At 35.1% G+C, this 26,560-nt stretch overlaps 1 protein-coding gene across 1 annotated transcript in view; it reads left to right on the forward strand.

Annotated features, from left to right (window-relative positions):
* Nucleotides 1–26,560, forward strand: part of Mybbp1A (MYB binding protein 1a) — a 122,900-nt gene that overhangs the window by 21,263 nt on the left and 75,077 nt on the right. The window contains exons 4-9 of the mRNA XM_090370373.1: nucleotides 1,496–1,675; nucleotides 6,817–6,939; nucleotides 10,301–10,393; nucleotides 15,136–15,238; nucleotides 24,036–24,127; nucleotides 24,608–24,700. Of these exons, the coding sequence (XP_090226499.1) occupies nucleotides 1,496–1,675; nucleotides 6,817–6,939; nucleotides 10,301–10,393; nucleotides 15,136–15,238; nucleotides 24,036–24,127; nucleotides 24,608–24,700 (684 nt within the window). The remainder of the gene's footprint in view (nucleotides 1–1,495; nucleotides 1,676–6,816; nucleotides 6,940–10,300; nucleotides 10,394–15,135; nucleotides 15,239–24,035; nucleotides 24,128–24,607; nucleotides 24,701–26,560) is intronic.

The raw sequence follows: 26,560 nt of genomic DNA on the forward strand, positions 1-26,560 counted from the left end.
GGGTCAAGGATCCGTTTTCGGTACCTTTTTGCAGTTACGGCACCCCTATCAAAAACATGAAGAGGGGTGCGGCCGTTGAGCATTATTCCACCCCACATGAAAACGCTGGTTCCACTGTAAATGTCCCTTTCTCTGGTGTTGGAGGGATGGTACTGCATTCCTCGTTGTCTCCAGATGAAATGACGTCTAGAATCTGTTTGTAGGCTAAAACAAGACTCATCAGAGAACCAAACTGTGCCCCATTTGTCAGGGTTCCAAGTCACATGCTCATGGCACTAGTTTCGATGAGCTCTGCAGTGGTTTGGGGTTAATGGGATACAAACACTGGCTTCTTTGCCTAGAGTTCACTTGAATTGAGCCTTCTTAACCCAGTCCAGTTGAAAATGTTTTCATCTGTGGCTGCAGCAACCTGTTGATGACAGGACATCATAGGGTTCCATCTTGCTTTTAGAGCCAAATATCGGTCTGTTCTGGTTGACATAGCCCTCAGGCAACCTTTGCTGTTCTTCTTGTAATGGTTCCCATCTTCTGAAACTGCTTCCATAGTTCCGAGACAATACTGTGTGACACATGAAGTCAGTGTGCCACCTCTGCTTGCAACTGCCTGCCATCTCAAAGAATCATCTAAATGATGATGACTTGCCATCCTGACTACTGTAGATGTGGCTATCCCACTGAGCAAGCCAAAAAATGGGAATGAAGGGATGTGGTTGCAACCCATGTTTTTATAGGCATAAATAATTTGCATAACATGCGGCTCTGTAAGGTGGTAGATTGGTTTCTATTGGATAATCAGAATTTGCATGCCAGTATACCTATTATATCAAATATTTGCCTTCGCCGACACGGTTCCAATAAAATATTTCCACAAAACATTTTGTTCTGTTAATTTTGTTGGGCAGTGTATTATTGGTTCAATACCTTTTGTGGTTTGGCTTTTCATTAAAAAAATAAACGGAAAAAAAATTTTTTTTATTTTTTTTTATTTTTGGCTTCTGAAATGGTGTTCTTAAAAATATATTATAAAACTCTTGAATTTTTAGTTTAATTCAATTTTTAAGTAATAAACACTAAATCTGTGTTTCTTAAGGTGCATTACATAATCTATCGAACCTTGGTAAAAATTGTAATGTGTAAGTGGTTCCAGTTAACTAAATATTTAGTGTCCAATTATGGCAACATTTGGAATTCAACTTTCGAATTCATTTTATAGTCTGAACTTAACTTGTGGAAACCTCCTAACCATGTAAGTAAATAAGTTTTAATTACCTAATAAATTGTGTAATTTGTCTAAAAAAAAGTGGATTTGGTGATTTTATACATTTTACACAATGTATTACCCAGTATTGTGTCATTTGTCTTAAAAAATGAAGATTTAGTGTTTGTTACTTTAAACTTTAATTAAATATCTGTCCACATTATGCTTTTCATCCAAGATTTATAATTTTAGTTATTTATTTAAACTTTGATGCCAAAAGTAATTATTTTATTATAGGAAATGTGCAGTTCAGTAATTGGACAAATGCTTGTATATGGAGCACTTATTAGGTCAAAGAAAATACGGGATGACCTTTCAAAATTACCTGAAATTGTAACACTGTTAAGAACTCTTTGCCAGACAAGAAGTTATGTTGAAGAATTCATGCTGACATTGATGGAAGAGTTACTATGTCAGGTAAGTTAAAACAGGTACATTGGATATTATGCTACAATAAAAACCGATTTTTTGAAATCTTAAAAATGCATTGTTTATTTCTTTGGTACACTTCCATGCCATTTCAAAATACAGTTATTGCTATCTCTATAAGTTAGTCATCATCATCATCACCATCTGTCATCGTTCTGCTATTCCACGGGTCGACGTATGAAGCCTCGCCACCATGCCCTGTCTATGTACTTCTTTCTGTCGTTGATTTCACTCCAGTTTCCTCCTCTCTTAATGACATCGATGGTTCGACTGTTTATGATCCTGCTCAGATAGCAAACAAACTGAATGAGTATTTTGCATCTACATTCACACATGAGGAATTATTAAGGTTTGAAAATGGCAGAAGGTTATCAAATTGTAGCAGGATACTTAATGATTTTGTAATAACTGAAAACAAAGTGGAGGAGAAATTGTTGAAGTTAAACATAAGAAAAGCACCTGGGGTGGATGGGATCTATCCAGTTATATTAAAGGAGGCGGCAAAGCAACTAAGCAAACCCTTAGCCATAATTATAAGAGCATCCTTGGACTCAGGAGAGGTTCCCACGGATTGGAGATATGCAAATGTATCCCCAATTCACAAAGGGGGATCGAAGGGTGACACGAGTAATTACAGACCAGTTAGTTTAACTTCTGTTCCGGGTAAAATAATGGAGTCACTGGTAAAAGATGCATTGCAGGATCATCTAGACAAGACTGCATCAATAATTCAGACACAGCATGGGTTTGTTAAGGGAAAGTCTTGTCTGACAAATTTGATAGGATATTATGATGTGGTTACAAAGGAACTGGATGCAAAAAATAATTTTGATATCACATATTTCTATTTCAGGAAAGCTTTTGACACTGTTGCGCATAGAAGACTATTGTACGAATTGGAGCAGAATGGTATTAAGGGTAAGTTGCTACAATGGATAAAAGGATGGTTAAGTGGGAGAAGACAGAGAGTGGTAATCAATGGGTGCTGCTCTTCGTGGACTAATGTTATTAGTGGAGTCCCACAGGGTTCGGTGTTAGTTCCACTGTTGTTTTGTATATTTATCAATGATATTGATGAAGGTATATATCAGGCTTAATGTCGAAGTTTGCAGATGATACAAAGGTAGGCAGGGTTGTTAATGACAGTAATGGCAGTGTGCTACTGCAACAGGATCTAGATAATTTGGGCAGATGGGCTAAGAAGTGGCAACTGAAGTTTAACCTTGACAAATGCAAAGTACTGGGGTTACTTCTATGGGTAGAAGTAACCCCAGAGAAATGTACCAACTGTGTGGTACTACACTTAAGGTGGTAGAAAATGAAAAAGACCTGGGAGTAATTGTGCAGTCAGATATGAAGTTTTCTGAGCAATGCAGACAGGCTGCCAGGGCAGGTCATGGGGTTTTGTCAATGATATATAGGAATTTTGCTAGCAGGGAGAAGGAGGTGATTGTCCCTCTGTATAAGGCAATGATCAGGCCACGCCTTGAGTACTGCGTACAGGTCTGGAGGCCTCATTTTAGGAAGGATGTAGATTTACTTGAGCATGTACAGAGAAGGGCAACAAGATTGGTGAGGAGAATGAAGGGATCCTCTTACCAAGAGAGGCTTAAGTTCTGCAAATTGCAGTGGCTGGAGACTAGGCACCTGCGCGGTGATCTGATTGAGGTGTATAAGGCCTTGAATGGGTTGAGCACGCTGAATTCTGATGGGATCCTTCCACTTGTTCAGATTACGAACCTAAGGGGGCATAAATTCAAATTAAGAAAAGACATGTAGATTAGATGTGCGGAAATTTGCCTTTAGCCAGCGGGTGATTAATTGCTGGAACAAACTTCCATCTGTCGTTGTGCAAGTTGATAGGTTGAATAAATTTAAGGAGGAACTGGACAGGCATTTGGAGGGAATGGTGTGTTTTGTTTTTTTGTTTTTTTTGGCTGATGCTGCATAAGCTCATACACTTGCTTTCTTGCATCAAATGCCACTGCTGCCACTACTACTACTACTACTACTACATCAGTCTTTTTTATCATCTTGTATTTATGTCTTGCCATCTCATTCTTGGTCTCCCCCTTGATCTTTTGTCCCTTAATTGTAAATTAAACATTCTTCTTGGCAAACGCCTCTCATTCATCCTCTTGACATGTCCAAACCATTTCAAACGGGACCTTTCAATCCTATTCTGGAGTTTTTCAACCTGAATTCTCTCCCTAATCACATCATTCCTGCAAATTGCAGTGGCCGGAGACTAGGCACCTGCGCAGTGATCTGATTGAGGTGTATAAGGCCTTGAATGGGTTGAGCACGCTGAATTCTGATGGGATCCTTCCACTTGTTCAGATTACGAACCTAAGGGGGCATAAATTCAAATTAAGAAAAGACATGTAGATTAGATGTGCGGAAATTTGCCTTTAGCCAGCGGGTGATTAATTGCTGGAACAAACTTCCATCTGTCGTTGTGCAATTTGATAGGTTGAATAAATTTAAGGAGGAACTGGACAGGCATTTGGAGGGAATGGTGTGTTTTGTTTTTTTGTTTTTTTTGGCTGATGCTGCATAAGCTCATACACTTGCTTTCTTGCATCAAATGCCACTGCTGCCACTACTACTACTACTACTACATCAGTCTTTTTTATCATCTTGTATTTATGTCTTGCCATCTCATTCTTGGTCTCCCCCTTGGTCTTTTGTCCCTTAATTGTAAATTAAACATTCTTCTTGGCAAACGCCTCTCATTCATCCTCTTGACATGTCCAAACCATTTCAAACGGGACCTTTCAATCCTATTCTGGAGTTTTTCAACCTGAATTCTCTCCCTAATCACATCATTCCTGATTTTGTCACATCTTTTCTTTCTGGCTATGCTCCTCACAGATCTCATTTCTGCCCCCTGAATTCTGCTTTCATCCTTTTTCCCGCGTAGTCCAAGTTTCAGATGCATGCATCAGAATTGGTATGTAATAGGCCTGATATATAGCCTTTTTACACTTCAGTGGTATGTTCCTGTTCCAGATCAGATCTCTTGTCTGCCTATAGAAATTCCCGCCCGCTTGTTTCCTTCTACTTATTTCTTCGTCTATCACTCCAGTCTTTGTAATGGTGCTTCCTAGATACTTGAAGTCGTTAACCGTTAGCTCTTTTCCTTCCATTGTGATGTATCCATCAAGCTCGCCATTACTCTTTAGAACCATTACTTCACTCTTCTCCTGACTGAAAACCAGTCCAAATTCATTGACCATACTAGCCCATATATCAACTTGCTGTTGCACTTGTTCCCTGCTCTCTCCCCATATGCAGAGATCATCTGCGAAGAGCATGACTTTCATCTGGTCCTGTCCAAGTTGTTCCACCACTTTACATTGCACATCATTCATGACAGCTATGAATAGTAGTGGTGACAGGACGTCTCCTTGCCTCAAACCTGATGTTATTTCGAAGCGCTCTGTAAACCCCATCACTGTTCTTACTTTGCTCATTGTATTGATGCCATATTCTCAATTCTTTCCACAAGATGTTCCTCTATCCTCAAGTTTCCCAAAACCTACCACACTTTCTCTCTCTTTACGGGATCAAACGCTTTCTTTATATCCAAAAATGCCATCCATAATTCTTTATTGTGTTCATAACACTTTTCCATCAGTTGCTTGATGCAGAAAATTAGATCCACTGTCGATCTGCCAGGCTTAAAGCCATACTGTTCCTCAGCCATCTTATTTTCAATTGTTCCTCTTATCTTCCGCTCTAACATTCTCTCATACAGCTTACTCATATGTGATGTGAGTGTGATGACTCTATAATTGGAACACTTTTTCCTGTTCCCCTTCTTGAACAACGGAATGATCAAATCTTCTTTCCAATCCTTCAGCATCTGTCTCTCATTCCAGATCTTATGGAACAGGCTATATGTCCACGCAGCGCCTCTGTAGCCAGGTGGGCAGGAGCAGCAGTGCGTAGCACACGCTTCTTGATTAGACCGGGGTTCGAGCCCGTACCACCAAATACAGAGGATGCGGAAAGGTCAGGGAATGACCACCACATATCCCCGGAGCAATATGGCCTTGGTTGCTGATGCTCCTAAAAACCAAATAACAAAACAAAAAACAATATGTCCACGCTGTCCCTGTCTCGCCTGTAGCCCTCAGCATCTCTCCATTTATCTCATCCAGATACTAAAAGACTTAACTTATTTCTATAAGTTAGTCTCTTAAGTTATTTAAAAAGTTGAAACAAAATTAAAATTGGAGTAGAGTTTGATGCATATCATAAGAAAAAATCTCCTAAAATAATTTTGGCTTCTAGGATAAAGCTTATTGAAATGTAATGTTTACTCCAAAAGTACAGTGAATCTTGAAAAATATTTAAAATTTTATTTAACGATAAATATTTACAGTTTACATATCCAATTTTTATTTTGGGAATAGCTAAAAGTTGCATGTTGCGAACTCAGGAAAATAAAATGGATGTTGGAAGTTTTTATCTGTCAAAAATTTCTGGATGGTGAGTGTTCCACATTGCAATTTTGCCATTTTCAGTACAAGTGACAAATGAGGAAAGCAAGTATTGTGGATCCAAGCACCTTTCTGTTAGATTGCCACTTAACAACATATGCAATGCTCCATAAAAGTTATTGTTAGACCCAAATACTTTTAGCAAACTTTTAGCTTTGTATTTGGGGCTCACAATACACTTATCTAATGCACATTCAAGAATTGTAAGGATCATTCACTGCTCCTTATTTGATCAAACCTATTATACAATAATCTTATTTTCTCTGTTTATGAGGAGAATATTATAGAGTAAATATTAGAAATAAGACCTCAAAGTTTGTAGCCAGTATAGTTTAAATTATAGCTTTACAAGAAGTTTGCAATATTTTTACAAGATGTTTAAAGTATAGTCTAATCATCTGATACATCTGATCAAATATGAGAAGAATATACAAATATAGGTTTTCTAATGAATAATTGCTGTTCTTGAACCATTTATTAGATTTATTTTGTCTTGGTTTGTGATATTAATTCTGTAACTCTGCTCTTTATAGTACCCTTTACCTTATCATATATATATATATATATATTTGATTACACAACAAATATGCAAAAAAAACCCATTTATATTCTATTTTATAGCTGACTGAGCAAGAATTTAAATGCAGCTTATGGCCTGCCATAAGAAAAGATCTCTGTTGTGGTTGGGAAAACTGTAATTCACAGCGCCTCTGGTTGTTATTAACATGTGTACATAAATTTCCAGTAAGTTTTGAAATATATATTTTTTAAACTATAAAATTAACTGCTTTGATCATTAGGCATATGATAATGGTACTACTACTCAGTTTTATTTTAGATATTTATGTCATGTGGAAAAACTGGCATTGTTGTGTTACTGGGAAACTGAAACGCTTCTTGCCTTCTAGTGAAACCTAGAAGGAATGTGTTACAGCATTACAGCTTTTCAATAAGATCAAAAATGTCTATAGCTAGCTGATTGTTCTCAAAACGTAAGTATTCTTGTCGTTTTGTAAATGTCAGGTTAGGTTACATTACTTGAGTTGCTTTTAAATGGAGGCTGTTTTATAAATAATAAACTCAACAGTGAGCTCTTAACAAAATAAAGAGCAAATATTTATTTGCATCTTGGAAAATATAACTGAAAGCATTAAACTAGAGAACCTGAAAGTGTAATGTTGATTTTCCAAAAAAAAAAAAAAAAAAAAAAAAAGACAGCTGTTAATTAACCCTATTACCAGTGAATGCCATCAAATGCATTGCTGCTTAAAAGACTTATCACATAATTTGCTTGAAAGCTGAAGGAAATCAGGATCCCTGATGATACAGTAATGTCAAAAAACCACTGTATTAAACAAAGCTTTTGAAATAAACACTGCATTAAATAAAGTAATATTAGTAAATTAATAAGAGGAGTTTACCTCAATATAGTACGTGGAACACTTCCGTATGATACCCTCCAGAAATTAAAACGGAAAAAACGAAAAAATCGACAACTTACCGGTACATTAAAGTAAAATATAAATAATTAAAGTAAAATATAAATAATTAAATAATCAGTTTAGAATGTATCAGTAACTGTCTAACTTACTAACTAATTTAGTAACTAAGGCCATATTGCTCCGGGGATATGCGGTGGTCATTCCCTGACCTTTCCGCATCCTCCGTATTTGGTGGCTCACGGGCTCGATACATTCTATCCTCTTATTAATTTACTAATATTATTTCAACGTAGAACATATTGAGTATTTCAGCTCTGATTCATACTATCTAAATAAAGTAATATATGGTTAATCAGTTTCAGATTGTCTTAGGTTTAAATTTATTCATGATAGATTTCATTTAACTATATTTTTTCCCCCATTTATTGAAACATGCTTATGTATGTATATCCATATTTCACATTGTGTTAGATGACTGTTTTTTTTTTTTTTTGGGAAGGTTAAAATAAATTGGCCTTTTTTTATTTTGATAATATCCAATAACTTAATAAGAATTCTTCACATACTGCCTTCTCTGTTACTGTTTTGCAAATTTTCAACTAACAAGTCCAAAAAAGTAGTTTTCTTTCGACACTTGCAGAACTTTGAAAACTGATACAGGCATGTTAAAGGTGGTACTTGTGCATGTGTCCATTCCTATATTCTTTGTCAGAGAGCTCCTAATCTTGAATCTCCAGTTTTTGACCCTCTTTGGCACCTCCGTGGGCAGGAGCAGCAGTGCGTAGCACATGCTTCTTGATTAGACCGGGGTTCGAGCCCGTGAGCCACCAAATACGGAGGATGCGGAAAGGTCAGAGAATGACCACCGCATATCCCCAGAGCAATATGGCCTTAGTTGCTAATGCTCCTAAAAACCAAATAACAATAACAATTGACCCTGTTTGGCACAAAGTCTCCCTAACCACATTCTGTTGTTGAGTTGTCAGATACTACAAATTCATTTATAGTATCAACATTCTCCATTTTAAGTTTTCTAATAGTAAGATAATTTTTCTTGCTAATTTTAATGTTTCTAATTCTAGCTGGTTTTATTTTCCAGTTGTACATGGATCTACTTTGTAGAAATGCCGAGGCTTTTGCTATTATGACTTTTCACAGTTTGTGGATTTTTTTCCTACTGGAATTCCAGGATCCTATCACACACCTAATACTCTCAATTTTTTTCTCAGCAACAGGATGTTAGGAGTTTTTTTTGACCCTCTTTGGCACCTCCGTAGCCAGGTGGGCAGGAGCAGCAGTGCGTAGCACATGCTTCTTGATTAGACTGGGGTTCGAGCCCGTGAGCCACCAAATACGGAGGATGCGGAAAGGTCAGGGAATGACCACCGCATATCCCCTGAGCAATATGGCCTTAGTTACTAAATTAGTAAGTTAGACAGTTACTGATACATTCTAAACTGTCATTTTGCATTACAACAGTGGAAAATGGGATAATTTTGTGATTTCTCTTCTTTTCTTTGGTTGGACTACAATTTTTTAAATCTCCTGATCCAAAATACTTACTCATCAGTTCAATGAAGAATAAGCAATAGAAGATTTCATCACTGATGAAATCCTTTATTTCTTATTCACTCTGAATTCTTGTCTATTATCTAAACCATGGATTGCATCGAAATCTCTGTTTTCTGCATACACTAAAACTTTCAGTAGAAGTAAACAAATTAAGAAATCCCCTGAATGAAATGATACTTGGTTTCCTGCCAAATTATATTCCCCTGTACTTCTGCCTATTTTACAACCTAATGATTCTGTCACCTCTTTACCTAATGATATGAGCTGACTTATATCACCTTGCATTTCTTCTGAATTTTTCACTGATCCAAAATGATCACCCCATCCCCACCCTGTCAGACATGTTCCATTCAATGACACATTTTGTTCATTGTTTTGTGTTGCCTTTTTATACTGTCTTATTTCACTGATGTTTTTCCTTCTTGCAGCTCATTTGCCTATTGAAAATTAAATGCATCCAACCAAACTGAAAATTTGCAAGATTATCTTTCTTTTTACTTACTGCTTGTTTTTGAAGAATTTAATTATATTTATTTTATTGCATTTCGCCTAAAGCTCTTTGAATATGCATAAAAAATAAATAAATAAACAAAAACCTGAAATCATGATGTTCTTGAGCCAGTAAGCTAAAATATTCCAAATCCATGGGGTTTTTCTTAAAAAAAGACCTACTAAAAAAAAAAAAAAAAAAGATATGACTACCCCATTTTTTTTTTTTTTTATATATATATTAAACTATATATGAATGTGCCAAAATTTCTTTGATTTCTACAAATGCACTGATTTAGATTCCTATGTTAAAGCATAATGAAGTATTTCTTATATGAAATTTTTTTTGATGATTAGGTTAGTAATTAATCTAATCATCAAAGTTAGTAACTATATTCACATTTTAGTTTGAAGGTGCTGTATTCACACACATTACACAATTAAGCACAGTCCACCTGCACAAAAAAATTGCCACCAATGAATTAAAATTTTTACATAATTAGGATGTATGTATAATGTATATCCTTTGTGCAATTCTAAAATCAAGTATATTGAAATACCAAACATGTTCTGTACTTATTATGCAGTTCTTCTGATTATAGGGAGTTATAAAAGGAAAATTTTTGAGAAAGCGTTGGGAAACTGAAGATTTAATGAATGAAGAACATTTTCCCTATTTAAATAAAATTATTAAGGTATGTTTGATAATTATCATATTATTTTAAATTGTTTTTACCAGAAAAATATTACTTTTGTCCATATATATTGAAGACAACATGGTAGGTATATTAATAATTGATGCAGTTCTGACAGAAAGCCTGCCCTTATGCAGACTGCTACTTTTGGAGAGCATTTACTATTTATAGTTAATTTGATAATTGAGAGCTATTAAATGCTCAATAATTCCTATATTCTATTATATTATAAATCAACAGGGATTACCTTTTATTTTAGATATAGGAAGCTTCTTTTCCAACTCTCCTAGTCCAACTCGCTAATAATTCTTGAGGATGGCGATATCTATTTTGTAAAGCAGGTGGGACATCTTCCCCACTGTCAGAACCGTAGTGTTCAGACCGTGCGGTCTCAACAATGAGCGCTCATGACTGCTGTCTACAAACACCATACTTCTGGCAGCATGGAAACCATTACTTGGATTGGCATAAATTTAGATTTTGAGGTCTAAACTGTTTAATAAATATGGACCGATTATTGCTCCGTTCCTGTGAACATGACGCCCGAAAAGTTCTAGTCCGACTTAAGGAATGTAGAGAATAATCCCCCCCCCCCATATCCAATTTTATTAGACCCCTAAATTAAACTCTAAAGTCCAGCTATAGGACCGAAAGAAATAATTGGTCCATATTTATTAAACAGTTTATACCTCAAAATCTAAATTTATGCCAATCCAAGTAATGGTTTCCATGCTGCCAGAAGTAATGGTGTTTGTAGACAGCAGTCATGAGCGCTCATTGTTGAGACCGCACGGTCTGAACACTACGGTTCTGACAGTGGGGAAGATGTCCCACCTGCTTTTACAAAATAGATATCGCCATCCTCAAGAATTATTAGCGAGTTGGACTAGGAGAGTTGGAAATGAAGCTTCCTATATCTAAAATAAAGGTAATCCCTGTTGATTTATAATAAAACTATTTATAGTGTGACTATCATATAAAAGACAATCTTGGTTGTCTTGCAAGTCCAGATTGTGAAATCATTGACCAACCTTAAAAATTAATTTCTATGTTTTGCATAGTGTTTTCATTATTTTTTTGGGAATGGTTACTGAAATTACATTATCAAATTATAAGCATCATGTTTACTGTTAAACATGATGCTTATAATTTGACTGGACACTATAAAAGATTGTGATTTTTACTTGTGGTGTGTATTGGAAAGTTTGTAGAACTTTGAAACAGTACTTTGAACAGTAAGACTATTTCTCTTCCTCAGTAAAAGATGTATACTGTAGTAGCATATAATCTTGAAAAAGTGATGCAAGGAAGCAAGTTTATACATTATTAGCACAAAAAAAAAAAAAAAGGGCTTTACCCACTTCAATTGCTGATCCTTTCTAATTGTCTATTTTTTTTTTTTTTTTTTGGTATGTGTAAATTAATTCATTATCTACAAAAACCATTATCCATGAAGTTGCTTCTGAAGATTTTTTTTCTCAATTTTCAATGTTACTTTGCCAAATCAAGTTAAAAATTGAAAGATATTAAAACCTCCACATTCAAGTTAAACTGTTCTGAAATTTTTTCTTTGTTATGTGTTATTTATTTTAGTATATAGTCACATTGCAGTATTTTCCTTCTATGCACCTTCCATTCTTTTCCATAACATAAATGGCATCTTATTTACATTCACAAATTTATAAGAAATAAAAAAAAAAAATGTTTTTGTTTTTATTTTAGTATATAGTTGCATGTAATATTTTCCTTTAATGTACCTTCCATGGTTAATCTCTTCCATAAATAGCAACTGTCCATAGTTTACTGAAAGCAATAATCAAAAAGAGAAAAATTGTTACTCCTTTACAAGTATTAAATAGTAAATAATATCCCAAGTTAGTTAAGAAAAGGAGGAATTACCTCTATGATGTCTTGTAGAACACTTCTGTGCTGATACTCTCCATTGTTAAATCAACTATACAAATAGTTTACATGTATTCCACACCCTCGTAGACAAAATCAAGGATCCAATGCACCATGGAATTGGAGGCCTGCAGACCCCAAGCCTGACCCCAGAATACATTGAATCACTAACCCTAATCTTTGAGTGAGAGAATACAATAATTCCGTATTTTAAAAACAATTTAAATGCTTTGAAAGAAAATAAATAATGAATCCATTCTTTTAACTTTAAAAACAAATATTAAAATATAAAAAACATTAAGAATCCTCTGAAATATTAAGAAACTAAAAGAGTTTTGTTACTTCCCTGAAGCGGACGGGGCTTTTCGACCAGAGTCATGAACATGGGAAAGTGAAACCATGTGTATTGTGACGGAATTTATAACATAGAGATTAATTGCAACCTTTTCTTTGTTATGCATCATTTATTTTGCATGCCTGTGCCAAGATTACAACTAATCTCCATGCTATAAATTCCATTGCAATACCCTTGGTTTCACTTTCCTGTGATCATGACTCTGGTTGAAAAGCCCCGTCCACTTCAGGAAAGTAACAAAACTCTTTTAGTTTCTTAATATTTCAGAGGATTCTTAATGTTTTTTATGTTTTAATATTTGTTTTTAAAGTGTTAAAAGAATGGATTTATTATTTATTTGGTTTCAAAGCATTTAAATTGTTTTTAAAATACGGAATTATTGTATTCTCTCACTCAAAGATTAGGGTTGGTGATTTGATGTATTTTAGGGTCTGCAGGCCTCTGATTCCGTGGTGCCTTGGAATATTGATTTTGTCTACGAGGTTTTGGAATACATGTAAACTATTTGTATAATTTATTCAACAATGGAGAGTATCAGCACAGAAGTGTTCTACAAAACATCATAGAAGTAATTCCTCCTTTTCTTAACTAATTGATATATAATGTAGAACGTATTGAGCCATTGCAGCTCTGATACCTATTAAGTAATATCCCAAAATGTGGAGTCTATCTCTTGCTCGCGTGCACATGCAAAGTTATGTACACTTATATTTAAACAACACATCACTTGTTTTTAATGCACAGCTCATATATATCAAGCTGTATGACTATTATGGCAGTATAAACGAAACTCAGCGACCTTTTTTATTACATGTAAGAAATTTACTGAATTTCTTACCTTTCTCATACCGACTAAATTAATGCATTAATCAATTTCGTAAATTATTCATGAATGTCTACCATAATGGAACTAAAAGATTATTAGTGTATTAAATGAGAATTCTACACAATTTTGATTAATTAATACCAACATGCTTTGAACTAGATACTTCAAATCCATTTAAATTGAGACAGATGTATTTTAGTCCCTTAAACTTCAAATTAATCAGGTTTTATTGTATGTTAAAAGTAATGACTTGCATATACTGTACCATATTCCTGAATGTATGGTAGTTCTTGTAAATAAACAATGCTTTCAAAATATTTTTACTTTGTAGCACATGTATTTCCTCATTTTGTTTATTTATTATTGATTTTAAAGTTGATATTTAAGTCAACGTTGACATCATCCCATAATATCTATATCATTCTAGCTGTTTAACAGGGAGGATGTTTGAAAACAAATATTTTTTTTTGAAGAATGGATTTGTGCCACACATTGCTTGACTGACAAAATAGCTACTTCAGGCGAGCGACTTTTGATGAAGATCTAATCATTTCTCAGAATTTTGCCAATTCTCTCTCTCTCTCTCTCTCTCTCTCTCTCTCTCTCTCTCTCTCCCCCCCCCCCCCAGAGGATTGAGGTCTGGAGAGAGAGAGTAAGTAGTACAGGGTTTATCTTGGCAATATTTGTTCTCGGCCTGACCTTGATGGAAAGCATCACAATGTGTGTGTTGCCAGCATTCCCTACTTATATATAATAGAAAAGTGCAGCAGAATTTATTTATACAAATAGTGATTATACTGAAATAATTTTCAGTGATAATCATTACAACAAAATTCAGTAGAGTGAAATTATTCCTGAGAAGTTTGCTGTAATGGTATCTTACTGTATTGTATCTAATATCATGGAATCTTGGATAGGCAATGGTGACTATTGGATTTTCTTACACAAATGGAATTGCGTGGTACCATTAGTTGTGTATAATATGGGATAATTTATATATTTATTATTTAAGTGTCAGTTTGAGGGAAGCTCATTCATTCAAGCTGCCTTTGATGACACTGAGTTTATATTGTTGATATACACATACAAACATATACAGATAGAAAGATAGGGGTGACCCACCATTGTGAAAAAAGGTAGTTGATCAAAATAAAAACACCTCCTTTTTCCCTCCCAAAATCCCTTGGACTCTCTTAGGTACTGTAAAGCTAGTGTTCAGATTGTCTGTAAACACAGAAGTTGTTAGGAGGGGTAAGGCACGCTTAGGCCCATCTTTCATTATGGAAACTCTGCAAAAACAAAACAAAAAACATCACAATTAATTTAGCCTATCAATATTAGCGATGCATAAATTCAGGTAAAGTTTATATTATGCTCAGTTGTAACTAAAGTTACAGTCATATCAAAAGAAAAGAAATGAATAATAATTAAAAGCAAGAAGCTGTTGCATAATGTTTTAATTCTAAGAGTAAATACAGTTTAGAAAGTTCTGTACTGGCTTTATCATATAGTTCTATATTCATTCTGTTTTTTAGTATTCTGATTTTGATTATTGAAAATGATGCATCCTACCCTTAATTTGCCAGTATATAATTTTTTAGTTTATTCACTTAAGTTATATTTTTTCTTTTGTATTCTCTGTTCATTTTTTATTTGTAGTCTTCCACTGCTGTGCATCCTAATGTTCATCCATTATGCAAGCGATTGATACAACTTGCTGTTGAGAGAAAAGAAATCACCAAATTTTGGAAAAGAGTTATTGGTAAATAGCAGCTTATTACATTTGCAAAACTAGCGATTTTTAAATTTGTTTGCAAAAATTAGTAATATTGAAACAAATACTTTCCAATAATTCATTTTTAAAATCAATTACAGATCAATTTTAAAGTGAATTACGATATATAAAGGATAGCTATATAGTGCAGCATTTTAGCCACCTTTTGGTGGAAAACCACATATCATCAAAATGCAAAATTTGGAATAGACCATGCAGAAATGAAAAGCACAAAAAAAAAAAAAAAAAAAAAAAAAAAGGTTCTAAAAAGTGACACTTGGCAGTGCATGAAGTCAGTATACAAAGTAAATCTTATGTTATGACAAGTGCTACACGCATTTTAGGTACAATAAAAATAGAGGCAACCACAGTAGCAAGCAAAAGTTGGCATACTACTAAAAAGGAAAGACTGGACTTTATTGTTAAAGCACTTTTATCAGAATAGTAATGCCTTGGGTAGACCACTGTTTAAGAAATGTATGAGGGGGGCTCCCTTCCCAAAGTGGATTGCATGAAACAATGAGGAATTCAAATAAAATGGTACTTTGTCTGTAGTTCCTGGAAGAACTACAGTTGCTATTGTTGCTACCAATAGCAATAGCAAATAGCTACAGTTGCTAACAATAGAAAATGTTGCTATTGGTGCCACAAGAAATGCATACTCATTGGCGTGTGTCATGTCAACTAGATATTCCATAATTGACAGTCTGCAAAAAGTTTTGATTCCTCCCACAGTGTTTTCCTTACAAGACTAGGCTGCACTAATTAATTTCAAGTGGGTCCCAACAATGCAATAATTTCACTCTAGTTTCTGGTCAGGATATAGGGTTGACATGTGACTTCAGGATGTTATATGAACTGATAAGGCTCGTTTCTTATCTTTAAGAATTACATCAGTGTGAATACCCATAATTGTCAGGTATATTGAACATCACCTCCATGTTTTCAATAAAATTTCTCTCCGCTTCCCAGATTTTACTGTTTTCTGTGGGTTCACAGCAGACTTCATCATTGGTCATTTTTTTTGCATTTGTTCTTGATTATGTTGCATAAAAGAAAGGTAAATGGCCCAAAAGTACATAGCTTTTCACTCTATTCTAAATCAGTGTTTAACGTGTAGTGATATTGAACTTGTCATTCTGTTTCTAAATGACTTTTTAAAGATGTCGTTCTTTGATTGCTTTGCTATTCTCTTGGATTATTTAACACAAATGGTTATATTCTGTTTAACATTGAATATGTTTCTTCTTAATCTTGTTGTTGGTTTGAGTCCTGTGTCCTTGAACTTCTATAGCTGGCTAGTGTTGGCCTTTGCTATCCATTAGGAAAGGTTTAGGTTCAAATCCAATCAATGTGATAAATTCATTGAGGCCTTTTCAAATTGGAGTAGGTTGTCCTAGCTGAAGCAGTTGTATAGTGTCTCAAAAGCAAACCAGCTTTAGAACAATTCTTGTTAATAAACCAAAAGAAACAAGAAAAATATTTATATACTCAGTGTGTGTGTGTGTCTATATATATATATATATATATATATATATATATATATTGTAATTCCTGGCTATGTATCATCATTTCATTTACTGTACAGGTAGTTTTTGACTTTACGAGTTAATTCATTCCTAGTGCATGCTCGTAAAGCGGGAATTTATTTCCCATAGATATAATGTTAAAAATATGGGTTACGTTATCAACAATGAAATTGGTTAGCTAATTAGTTTGTTTAAACAATGATTGATTTATCCAAAAAAATGAAAACATAGCCCCTGTAAAATCAACCAAATTATAATAATAGAGAAATTATTTATGACTTACAAATGTTAAAGAATGTTTATTCTTCATCATCATCATCGACTACATGCACACTCATCGATCACTCATTATTGACTCGGCTCTCATTGGTTTGTTGCACAAGGAGTTGTTGTCTGCAGAAATGCTTCGAGAGACCTTTGTTTCCAAGATAATCTTCTCTTTTCTTTATAAATTTCAATAGCATGCATAAGCATTTTTTAATGGAATGCACAAATTGCAACTAACACAATTTGCACCGAGTAATAAGTTTACGAAGCTTAAAAAAAAATGAACGAAGAGAAGATTCTGAAAATTTGTTTTTTATACGATTGAAGATTTCAATAAAGGGCAAACACACTTCACCATAATAATGTAAAAACCCACACAATTCTAGCTATCGGTATTTTCACAAATGCAATAACATCGAGTTTACTACCCATTTATAATTGCTTGTAGTAACAGAAAAGCCCAATAAACTGGAAAGTACAAATTGTTTTTATTGTTTTATGGTCGTGACCTCAGAAATGTGCTTTAAAAAAATATCACAAAGCTGTTCAAAATTGGTTCTTATAACATATGATAATGATGAAAGTGTAGTGTGTTTAATGATTTGAATTGGTAACTAATGCAATTTACACTAAAAAATGACCTTTTAGGGAGTTATATAGCGAAAATTTTAACTTCCGAGATCGTGGAATGAATTACCAAAAAACAATGTGTTATCGGGTTCACATTACAATATTTTTGTGATACGATGGTAACTGATTAATATCGTAAAGCGGGGTACACTGTATTGTATAGCTACGGGTGTGGTTTGAAATGCAGTATTTATGAATGTTTAACATTCATTTTTTGTAATTAATGTTCATATTTTCGATTTTGTTAATACTTGAAAAAAAAAACAAAAAAAAAAACTTTTAAACCCGGGAACTTGTAAAGCAAGAACTACCTGTATACTGTTTTTTTTTTTTTTTTGGTAGTTGTTGGCGCATAGGCTTCTGTGGCCATAATGCACCTCCCAGGGTTTTTGCAGTACTTTGATCCAAGCCCGGGGTGGGAATCGAACCCGCGACCTTTGGGTTGCCAGGCAGGCACTTTACCCACCCAGCTAGCCCGGTCGGCCCTGTATACTGTATTCAGATTTTGCATATTTTCCATCCCTTGATTCGACCTCTTGCTAAAATTGCCCTCCCATATCTGAATACGGTGTTATTTATTTCTTTGTTATTTATTATTTTTTATTTATTTGTATAAAATTATTTTTATATATTGTTTGCTTCCTCAGTCCCAGTTCATTTTTGTACTAGGTTTTTCAAATTTTTTCACTTTTTCACCACTACTTCACTTCCAGTTTCTACTATCCCTTAAACTTCTCTTAGTTCAGGCACTTTGTGTATTTTTCATTTCCATTTTCACAGACATTTTATTTATGTTACAAACCACACATTATTTATATCCTTTTGCTTTCTTTACCGCTGTGCTGCGCATTTTGGAGCATTAGACATATGATAACTTTTGTTATATTCCTTTTTCTGCTTATTTTGCTTCTTAATATTACAACTATATATATATATACACACAGTGTGTGTACATTGTATATATATACTTTGTATTTGGATATGCCCATATGTATATTCTCCTCAAACGTGCTTCAAGACTCCGGTGGATAGCAAAACAACATCTCTTTCATATCACAGATAAAAAGAAAACCGTGAGGTACATAAGAACAGTTATCTTTCCACCTTTACTCTATGCTGCTGAAATTTGGGTGTCAGCGGCACCGTCAATAAAGAAACCACTCTTTGCCACAGAATTCTGGCTCCTAAAGTGGGCCAACAGGAAGCACAACCTTCCAGCTCTGATTCGTACCACGCAGCTTTCCGACTCTCTCGGGATTCCACGGCTTCCCACCTTAGTCGACGACCAACGCCTCCTAGCAACAGTCAAGATGATAACAGGCATAATGGCAACGCCTTCATTCTGGGATACCTGTGGCTGGAGGATCCCCCCCCTGCTGCCCTTAGGGCCAATCCCGAGCTCTACTCGCATTCAGCATGACTCCATCTCTCAGACAGGTTCCTTCCTCAGCAGATGCTCAAGCAAACCCAGGCACTGGATGTCGACCTGAACAAATTTGCTGCTGACCGGACTTACCGGAAAAAATTATGACGAGTAGGACTAATCAGCAATGACTGATGTATACCTTGCATCTGTTCCTGCCTGATTGAGCTGGTGCTCTTATCTCGATGTTAAGCCAGCTCAATCAGATTTAACTCTCGTAAGGAGTTCTCTCCTTTGTATTATAATATGTGTTCTTTGTAAAATTACCTTTTTGTAAATAATTGTTCAATTTTCCCGGAAGTTTGTGAAACTGTAAGCCCCTGGCTTTATGGCCGTGAAGGGTAATAAAGATTATCTCTCTCTCTCTCTATTTATTTAAATGCATGTTGTTACAATTAGCAGTCAATGTCTGGCTATTTACCTAATGGGAGGCGAAGTTAGGAAGGTACTTAGGATAGTAATAGACACTCTTGCCCTTGTTTTGCACTAATAGCTCAGAGTGTTGAAGAATTTTAAGGGTAGGAAAGTGAAAAGAATATGATTGAAGAATATAAAGCTGGTGCTCAGGTAATCCAGGGGTGCAAATTTCTGTCGGTATTAGTAACGGCCCTGGACTGGTTAGGTTACTGCAATTTGAAAGTGGTTGCCTTTGTATCTCTGTATATCAACCAAAATGCTATGTTAATGTCTACTCTTATACTTAAATTAAAACTAAAGCTTTTAACTTTTAAAATAAAATTAAACAATAAACATTAAGAATTAAAAAGTAACTGGCAGATATATATGAAACAGTATCTCTTCAGGATGCCACATCGTTTCACTGTTTCAGCGAATTGTGCTGAAATAGCCCACATATATTGCCATTAACATTTCAGTAGTCTTCTGTACATATAATTTTGTGTGTTCAGGCCAAAATTTTTTTAAAAAGAAAAATTTATCTAATGTACAGGAAACTGGTATCTACATTAAGTTACCTGTACTTTTAAGCTGTTGACAAATTCTGCTAGTTAGAAATTAACAATTACTGATCGAGAACAAATATTATAAAGTTGCTGCAAGTACTTACCGAACTAGAGGTCGAATCAGGGGATGGCAAATATGCAAAATCTGAATATAGTAGATGAAAATATGATACATAATCAGAAAATTCATCAGGGGACTACTCCTGACCATGTATCAGGCACTGCGTTTTCAAACTTGTCTGTAGTATTAGAAAAGGGGGAAGCAAATATGCAGCCTTTATCGTAATACTAGTAGACAAGATAGTCCCTACACAGTGTAAAAATAAAGTTAATAATGTAAATTAAAATAAATACAAAATACAAAATTCTTCTTCTTCTTCAAGGTTTTTAATTCTGTTTCCATCTATAATTTTTTCACCTGCCAGATTTTTGTCATGCTCTTCAATGGATTCACTAAACCTTCAATCAACCTCAGTTGTGCGAAACTGAGCTTTTCTCTTTCTACAGCAGTTTGTCATCTTGGAAGTTTGGAGCCATGATCTATAAAACCCTGTTCTCTGATCATCTAAATTTTATCTCCTGTAGTTCAGTATTTTTCTTGTTCTACTTTCTGTTTCACATGTTCCTTCACATATTGGTATGTCTGCAGCCTTTTGTCTGGCATTTCATGATTTTAGGCCATCTTTCCCAATTTTTTTTTTATATTTGAATTTTAATTTTCAACCACGTTAATTTAATTACCTTTCACCCCTTCTGCACTTCATGTACATTTGTATTTATTTTAATTTACATTATTAACTTTATTTTTACACTGCATAGAGACTACCTTGTCGCCCACACGGTGTGTGCTCCCACTTGGGGGGCGCACACCGTATGGGCCCTCTGCTAATCCATACACTAGGTGGATGACTGCCAGCTCACAGTTCGTATATCGATGCATTCTCTTCGTGCGACGACTACTGCTTGAATGAGTAAACCAGAAATTTTCCCTCTCGCGAACTGATGAACAGCGCAGTGTACTGACTTACGGTGACGTTTCCGGTTATGGGTTCCTATGCGATTCACATTCCTTTAGATGTTACCTACCTCCCCTAAACGTTTGTACCAATATTTTTGAGACACCCTGTATATATATATATATATACATATATATATATATGTGTATATATATATGTGTATATGTACACACACACACACGCGCACACACACACACTGTGTTATAAATTGTATATATATATATACAATGCATGCACATACAGAGTTTGCTTTGCATTAGTAACACCCCCTTTGTGTGGAGATGGAAGGTCCTGTAATGCTTGTAAAGGCTCAAAGTTAGGAAAGGTTGATATATGATTGTAGTTTTCACACATGATGATCACTTTTTGGATCTGTCTGCAAGGAAGAATAGGTCAGTGTTCAGATCTTTCTGACTTTGAATGTGGAATGATTATAGGGGCAAAACATGCAGGTGCCACTATCTTGACAACAACCAACATGGTTAATTGCTCCTATTTTCTGGTGTCACAAGTCTCCTGTGACTGGCTCAACAGTGGTCAAACAACCAGCCAAAGGGCAGTGTGGGAGAGCCATGTATGGTTAGCATTGCGTACCTCATCTTGTAACACAACAGTGATGCAGCACAGTGGCACATCTAACCACCCAGTACGATGTAGGAATAAAAGACCAGTATCCATAATGGATATGCAGTGGACATTAGCTCGTATAGGCTATGAGAGTCGACGATCATCACGGCTATCCAAGCACGCCTTGCACGAACATGTCAGCACCACTGACATACGGACAAATGTTACCTGGTCTGATGAATCCTGTTTCTAACTGTCGTGCTGATTGGTGTATCTGCATTTTCTCAAAATGCAGATATGCCCATCAGATTTTGAGAAAGCAACGCAAGGCCATAACACCTGAATGTACTGTTGGTGTTTGACAGGCTGGAGGTGGGGTGTTATTGTTTAGAAAATGTTTTCCTGGCATGCTCTAGTTCCTCAGATCACTGTTAATCAATGGCTCAATGGAATTGCCTACTTTTCCATTGTTGCTGACCAAGTATACCCATTCATGATGAAGTATCCAGATGTCCCATGCCACAAGGCCCAGCTGGTTGGCAACTGGTTTCAACGATGTGACAATGGATTACGTGCCCTCCCATTGCCACCCAGTTGAGCTTGTGGAAAAGATATTTAATGCCATGACCATATCTACCTGACAGTGTGCAAATTTGACTGGACACATTGTGCGACGTATGAGAAGCACTACCATAGGACACCCGGCAAAACCTTGTGGAGTTACAGAGTGTCCTTCTCCCTGCCAAGACGTATGGGTGGTATTATGGGCAAATGAGTGGCCCCACATGGAATTAGGTAGGTGTTGCTAATGGAAAACCAACTCGGTGTATTATTACATAATGTGTATACAGGGTGATTCAGGTGGAATTGTAAATATTTTGGGAGGTTATAGTATCAATTATTCAGAGTAAAAAAGTTCGCATAAACACGTGTCCAGTTCCCAATGGATTTGGAGATACAGCTGTTTGAAACTGGCACGCACAAAGCCATTATGAGAGGTATTAAAGAATGATAAATGACTTATTGTTTGTATTTATTGACTTTTAAATGATATAAAACACAAATAATTGACAAATTTTTTACAGTTCACAATAAATGTTCAAAAATCCCACTGCCAACCTCAATACACTTTGCAACTCTTGTGGTAATATGACATGTTGTTCTTCTGAGGTTGTCTTTGTGTTCATTTGAGTGCAGCAGTATCCAAAATGCGAGCGAGCAATTCGTCTCTTGTATTCACCTTTTCTTTATGTATTGTGCTTTTCATCTGTCCCCACAAACAAAAATCTAACGGCGTTGAGGTTGGGAGACCTTGGTGGCCAATGAATGGGACCATCACGGCTAATCCATCGTCAAGGGAAAGTTTGATTTAGATATTGTATCACCAGATGGGTATAATGTGCAGGAGCTCTATCATGCTGAAAGTGCATACCAGTCCTTGTAGCCAAGGGAACATCCTTCAGTAGTAGTGGAAGTTCGTTTTGCAGAAATTCTAGGTAAATGGACCCTGTAACACAACGCAACACAACAGGCCCAATCAACTGATTGTTGATGATACCACACCATACGTTTACATAGAAGCGACATTAAAAATTTGTTTCTACAGTGGCATCTGGATTTTCATCTGACCACCTACGAGAGTTACGGGTGTTGTTGATACCGTCATGGGTGAAAGTAGCTTCATCGCTGAACAGTATTAATGGAATTAATTGGCAATTAGCATTTACCCACAACTGGACAAAATTCCAATCACTGGGCATTGTCTCCTGGTTGGTTGAAGGTGTTGCATTCGCTGTATGTGAAATGGATACAAGCCGTGCTCACATAATGTTCTCCATGCACTCATCTGTGGAACACTGATATGTCTAAAAATTCTTCGTGTGCTAATAGTCTACCAACTGAAGAATGTGTTCTATTTCATCCACATTTTGTTCATTTGCACGTTCAGAAGAAATATGAGTGCCCCTGAACTGTAACAGTCTCATGCAGTTTGGTGTAAACACTCTTGAATCTGGTATTCTGCTGTTAGGAAATCGTCGACAGTATTCTCTACAAGCAGCAGTAGCACTTCAATAAAAGCCATAGACAAACACCATATCGGCATATTCGGCATGCATGAAGATGTGCAGCATTCTTAACAACACTTGTAACACCAAACAGCATCAGGTTATAACTGCTTCTTGGTCACATCTGATTCAGGGAGCTGTGTGCGCCACTTTCAAACAGCTGTATCTCTGTGACCATTGAGAATTGGACACATGTTTATATGAACTTTTTTACTCAGAATAATTGATACTATAACCTCCAAAAATATTTACTATTCCTCCTGAATCACCCTGTATATATTTTATTTTCTTATATTTTTATATTATTTTATTTATTTATTTGCAGAGTCATTATTTGAACCAAATGAAGGTGAAAAGGCTTATTTAGGATTTCAGCTTGTTAAATTAGTATTGCCAGAGATTAAGAAGGCCAAACATGTGAGTACAGTTATAACATTAGCTGTAATACTTTATTTATAGTATAAAAATGTGCCACCATTATTAAATAAATAAATATATATATTTATATATTATAGTTTTAAGGCCAGAGAAATGAAAGCCAGAAGAGTGGAGAGAAGTGAAAGAATAATGAGAGAGAGAGGGGTGAAGAATGGGAAAATATTAGTTAAGAACTCAATAAGTGGAAAAACAGTAGTGAACGAGAAAGATAATAAGTAATGTAAACAAATATACATCCCTTTCCCCATTATCTTTTACTGGTTTCTCCACCTAATGGGTTCTTTACTAATCTTTTCCCTTTATTCACTCATCTATCTCTCTCTCGTTATTATTTCACTTCCCTCTGTCAGTAACTGTAGTCCATGAATATTCTGTCTTTCTTTTCTCGTTTTTTCTTTATTACATTGTCTTCTGATATGAATTTTACATTTTATATATATGTATATATGTTTCTTTTAGGTTCGTTGTATATTGTCTGCACAGTTTTCCAGTCTTTACATCAAGGCTCTTCTTAATTGCATCCATCCTCTGAATTCTGTAGCATCTGAACTGGTAATTTTTTTTTTTCTCTCTTTTGGAAAAAAGTCCTAAAACACTCCTCTAGTTATAAGAGCAGGAATTAGTAAATATAAACTAAGGAAGAGTAGTGTTAATTATAAATACTTATTTTATATTAATATAAGAATGCTTTTCCTCTTAACATATGAAACATCATAGGCCAATCTTATACTCAATATAAAAAATGAATTGGTCAGTATTTGAGAATAAGTAGTCTGGCTGTATTTTCTTGCTTAATAAAATATTAATAATTAATTAATATTTTATCTACAGATAAAAGAACCACTAAGTGGTAGGGATCAGAGTGTATTGATGTGGGATTTAATTAGATGTAACTGCTATCAGAGAAAAGGGAAGGGCTTTTACTTTTTTAAAAGTAACTACAGTGGTTTTAATTTTTAAAATTTATTCAGTGGCACCAACTCATGATGTGATATCTAAAAATTATTGTTCCTTTGGAAGAAGGGGGAACAAAATTCTTTATCTGTAGCATAATGAGAAATGCTAACAGTGATATTTCAGAAAATTTTCTTGGTGATGTGTACTATATAGTTCTTGAGTTTGTTGTCCTTGCTTATTTCAGTTTATATTTACTAATTCCTGCTCTTCCAACTAGAAGAGTGTTTCAGGACTTTTATTTTGAAAAACGGAAAACAGATTAATCAACCTTTGGTTTCCTGTATTTGGATAGGCTCTGAATAACTGAAATATATACCACATTTATTTATTCATTAATTTATTTATTAATTTGAGCTGAATTTAAAAAGAAATTAAAAGCTAAAATTGTGGAATTGAAAATTAAAATAAAAATTCAAATAATCTGCCATCTGAGCAGGCTAGCCAGGAATATTGTGTAGTTCTTCTATTTGAATTGAATAAATGTGAATAACACTAATTAAACCATGTAATTTGTTTAAGTGAATTTTATTGTATAAAAGTATTACATAAAGTAAGTTAAACTCCCTTACAATAGAACTAATAAATAATTGATGACATTTCTGGATTCCTTATTGAAGCCTGTCATCAGGCTTATGTAGTAGATGACAGGTTAGTAACATTAGGAATAGCCACCAGCTCTTTTTGATTAGGCCTGATGACAGGATTCAATAAGGAATTAGGTAATGTCACCAATTATTAAGTAGTTCTATTGTATGGGAGTATAATGTATTGTAATACTTTTTTTCATAATAAAATTCATTTAAACAAATCACATGGTTTAATTAATGTTATTAACATTTGATTCATTATGAGCAACCACATTACATCCTCCTTTCACACAATAGTTCCCCCCCCCATTATTCTTCTCCCATCCCCTCAAGTAAGGTTAGGCAGGTAAAGTCTGACTGTGAGAAAGCATTAGCAAGAGTCTAACAACAACAACAAAAACCCTACTGAGCTTTGAAAGTAGGCAAGACTCCAGGTACAGATGATATTAGCAATGTAATGCAAGGATTCTAATGATCTTTGATGTACTGGCCAAAAAAAAAAAAAAAAAAAAATAGTAAAATAGAAACAATAAAAGGATGCAAATGAGCTTCTTCAGAAGAATTTAGACAAACTTTATGGATAGTCAGGCAAATGGCAGTTACATTTTAATGCTGCCAAATATAAGGCTATATATTTCAGAAGTAGTAAACCGAGAGTAACTTATTCACTAGATGGGATGGATTTAAAGCACATGAGGAAAGAAACTTGGGTGTTTTGGTACAATCAGACATGAATGTTAGCATGCAGTGTAAGCAGGCAGCCAGAAAGGGAAAGGTGCACTGTGTTTTGTCAGTGATTTACCATACTTTGCATCTGAAAGTTATATTTCCATTATACAAGTCAGTGGTGAGATTGCATTTGGAATTC

Source organism: Mastigoproctus giganteus, chromosome 3 (genome assembly GCF_048544385.1).
Source record: "Mastigoproctus giganteus isolate SK-2022 chromosome 3, ASM4854438v1, whole genome shotgun sequence".
NCBI lineage: Eukaryota > Metazoa > Arthropoda > Arachnida > Uropygi > Thelyphonidae > Mastigoproctus > Mastigoproctus giganteus.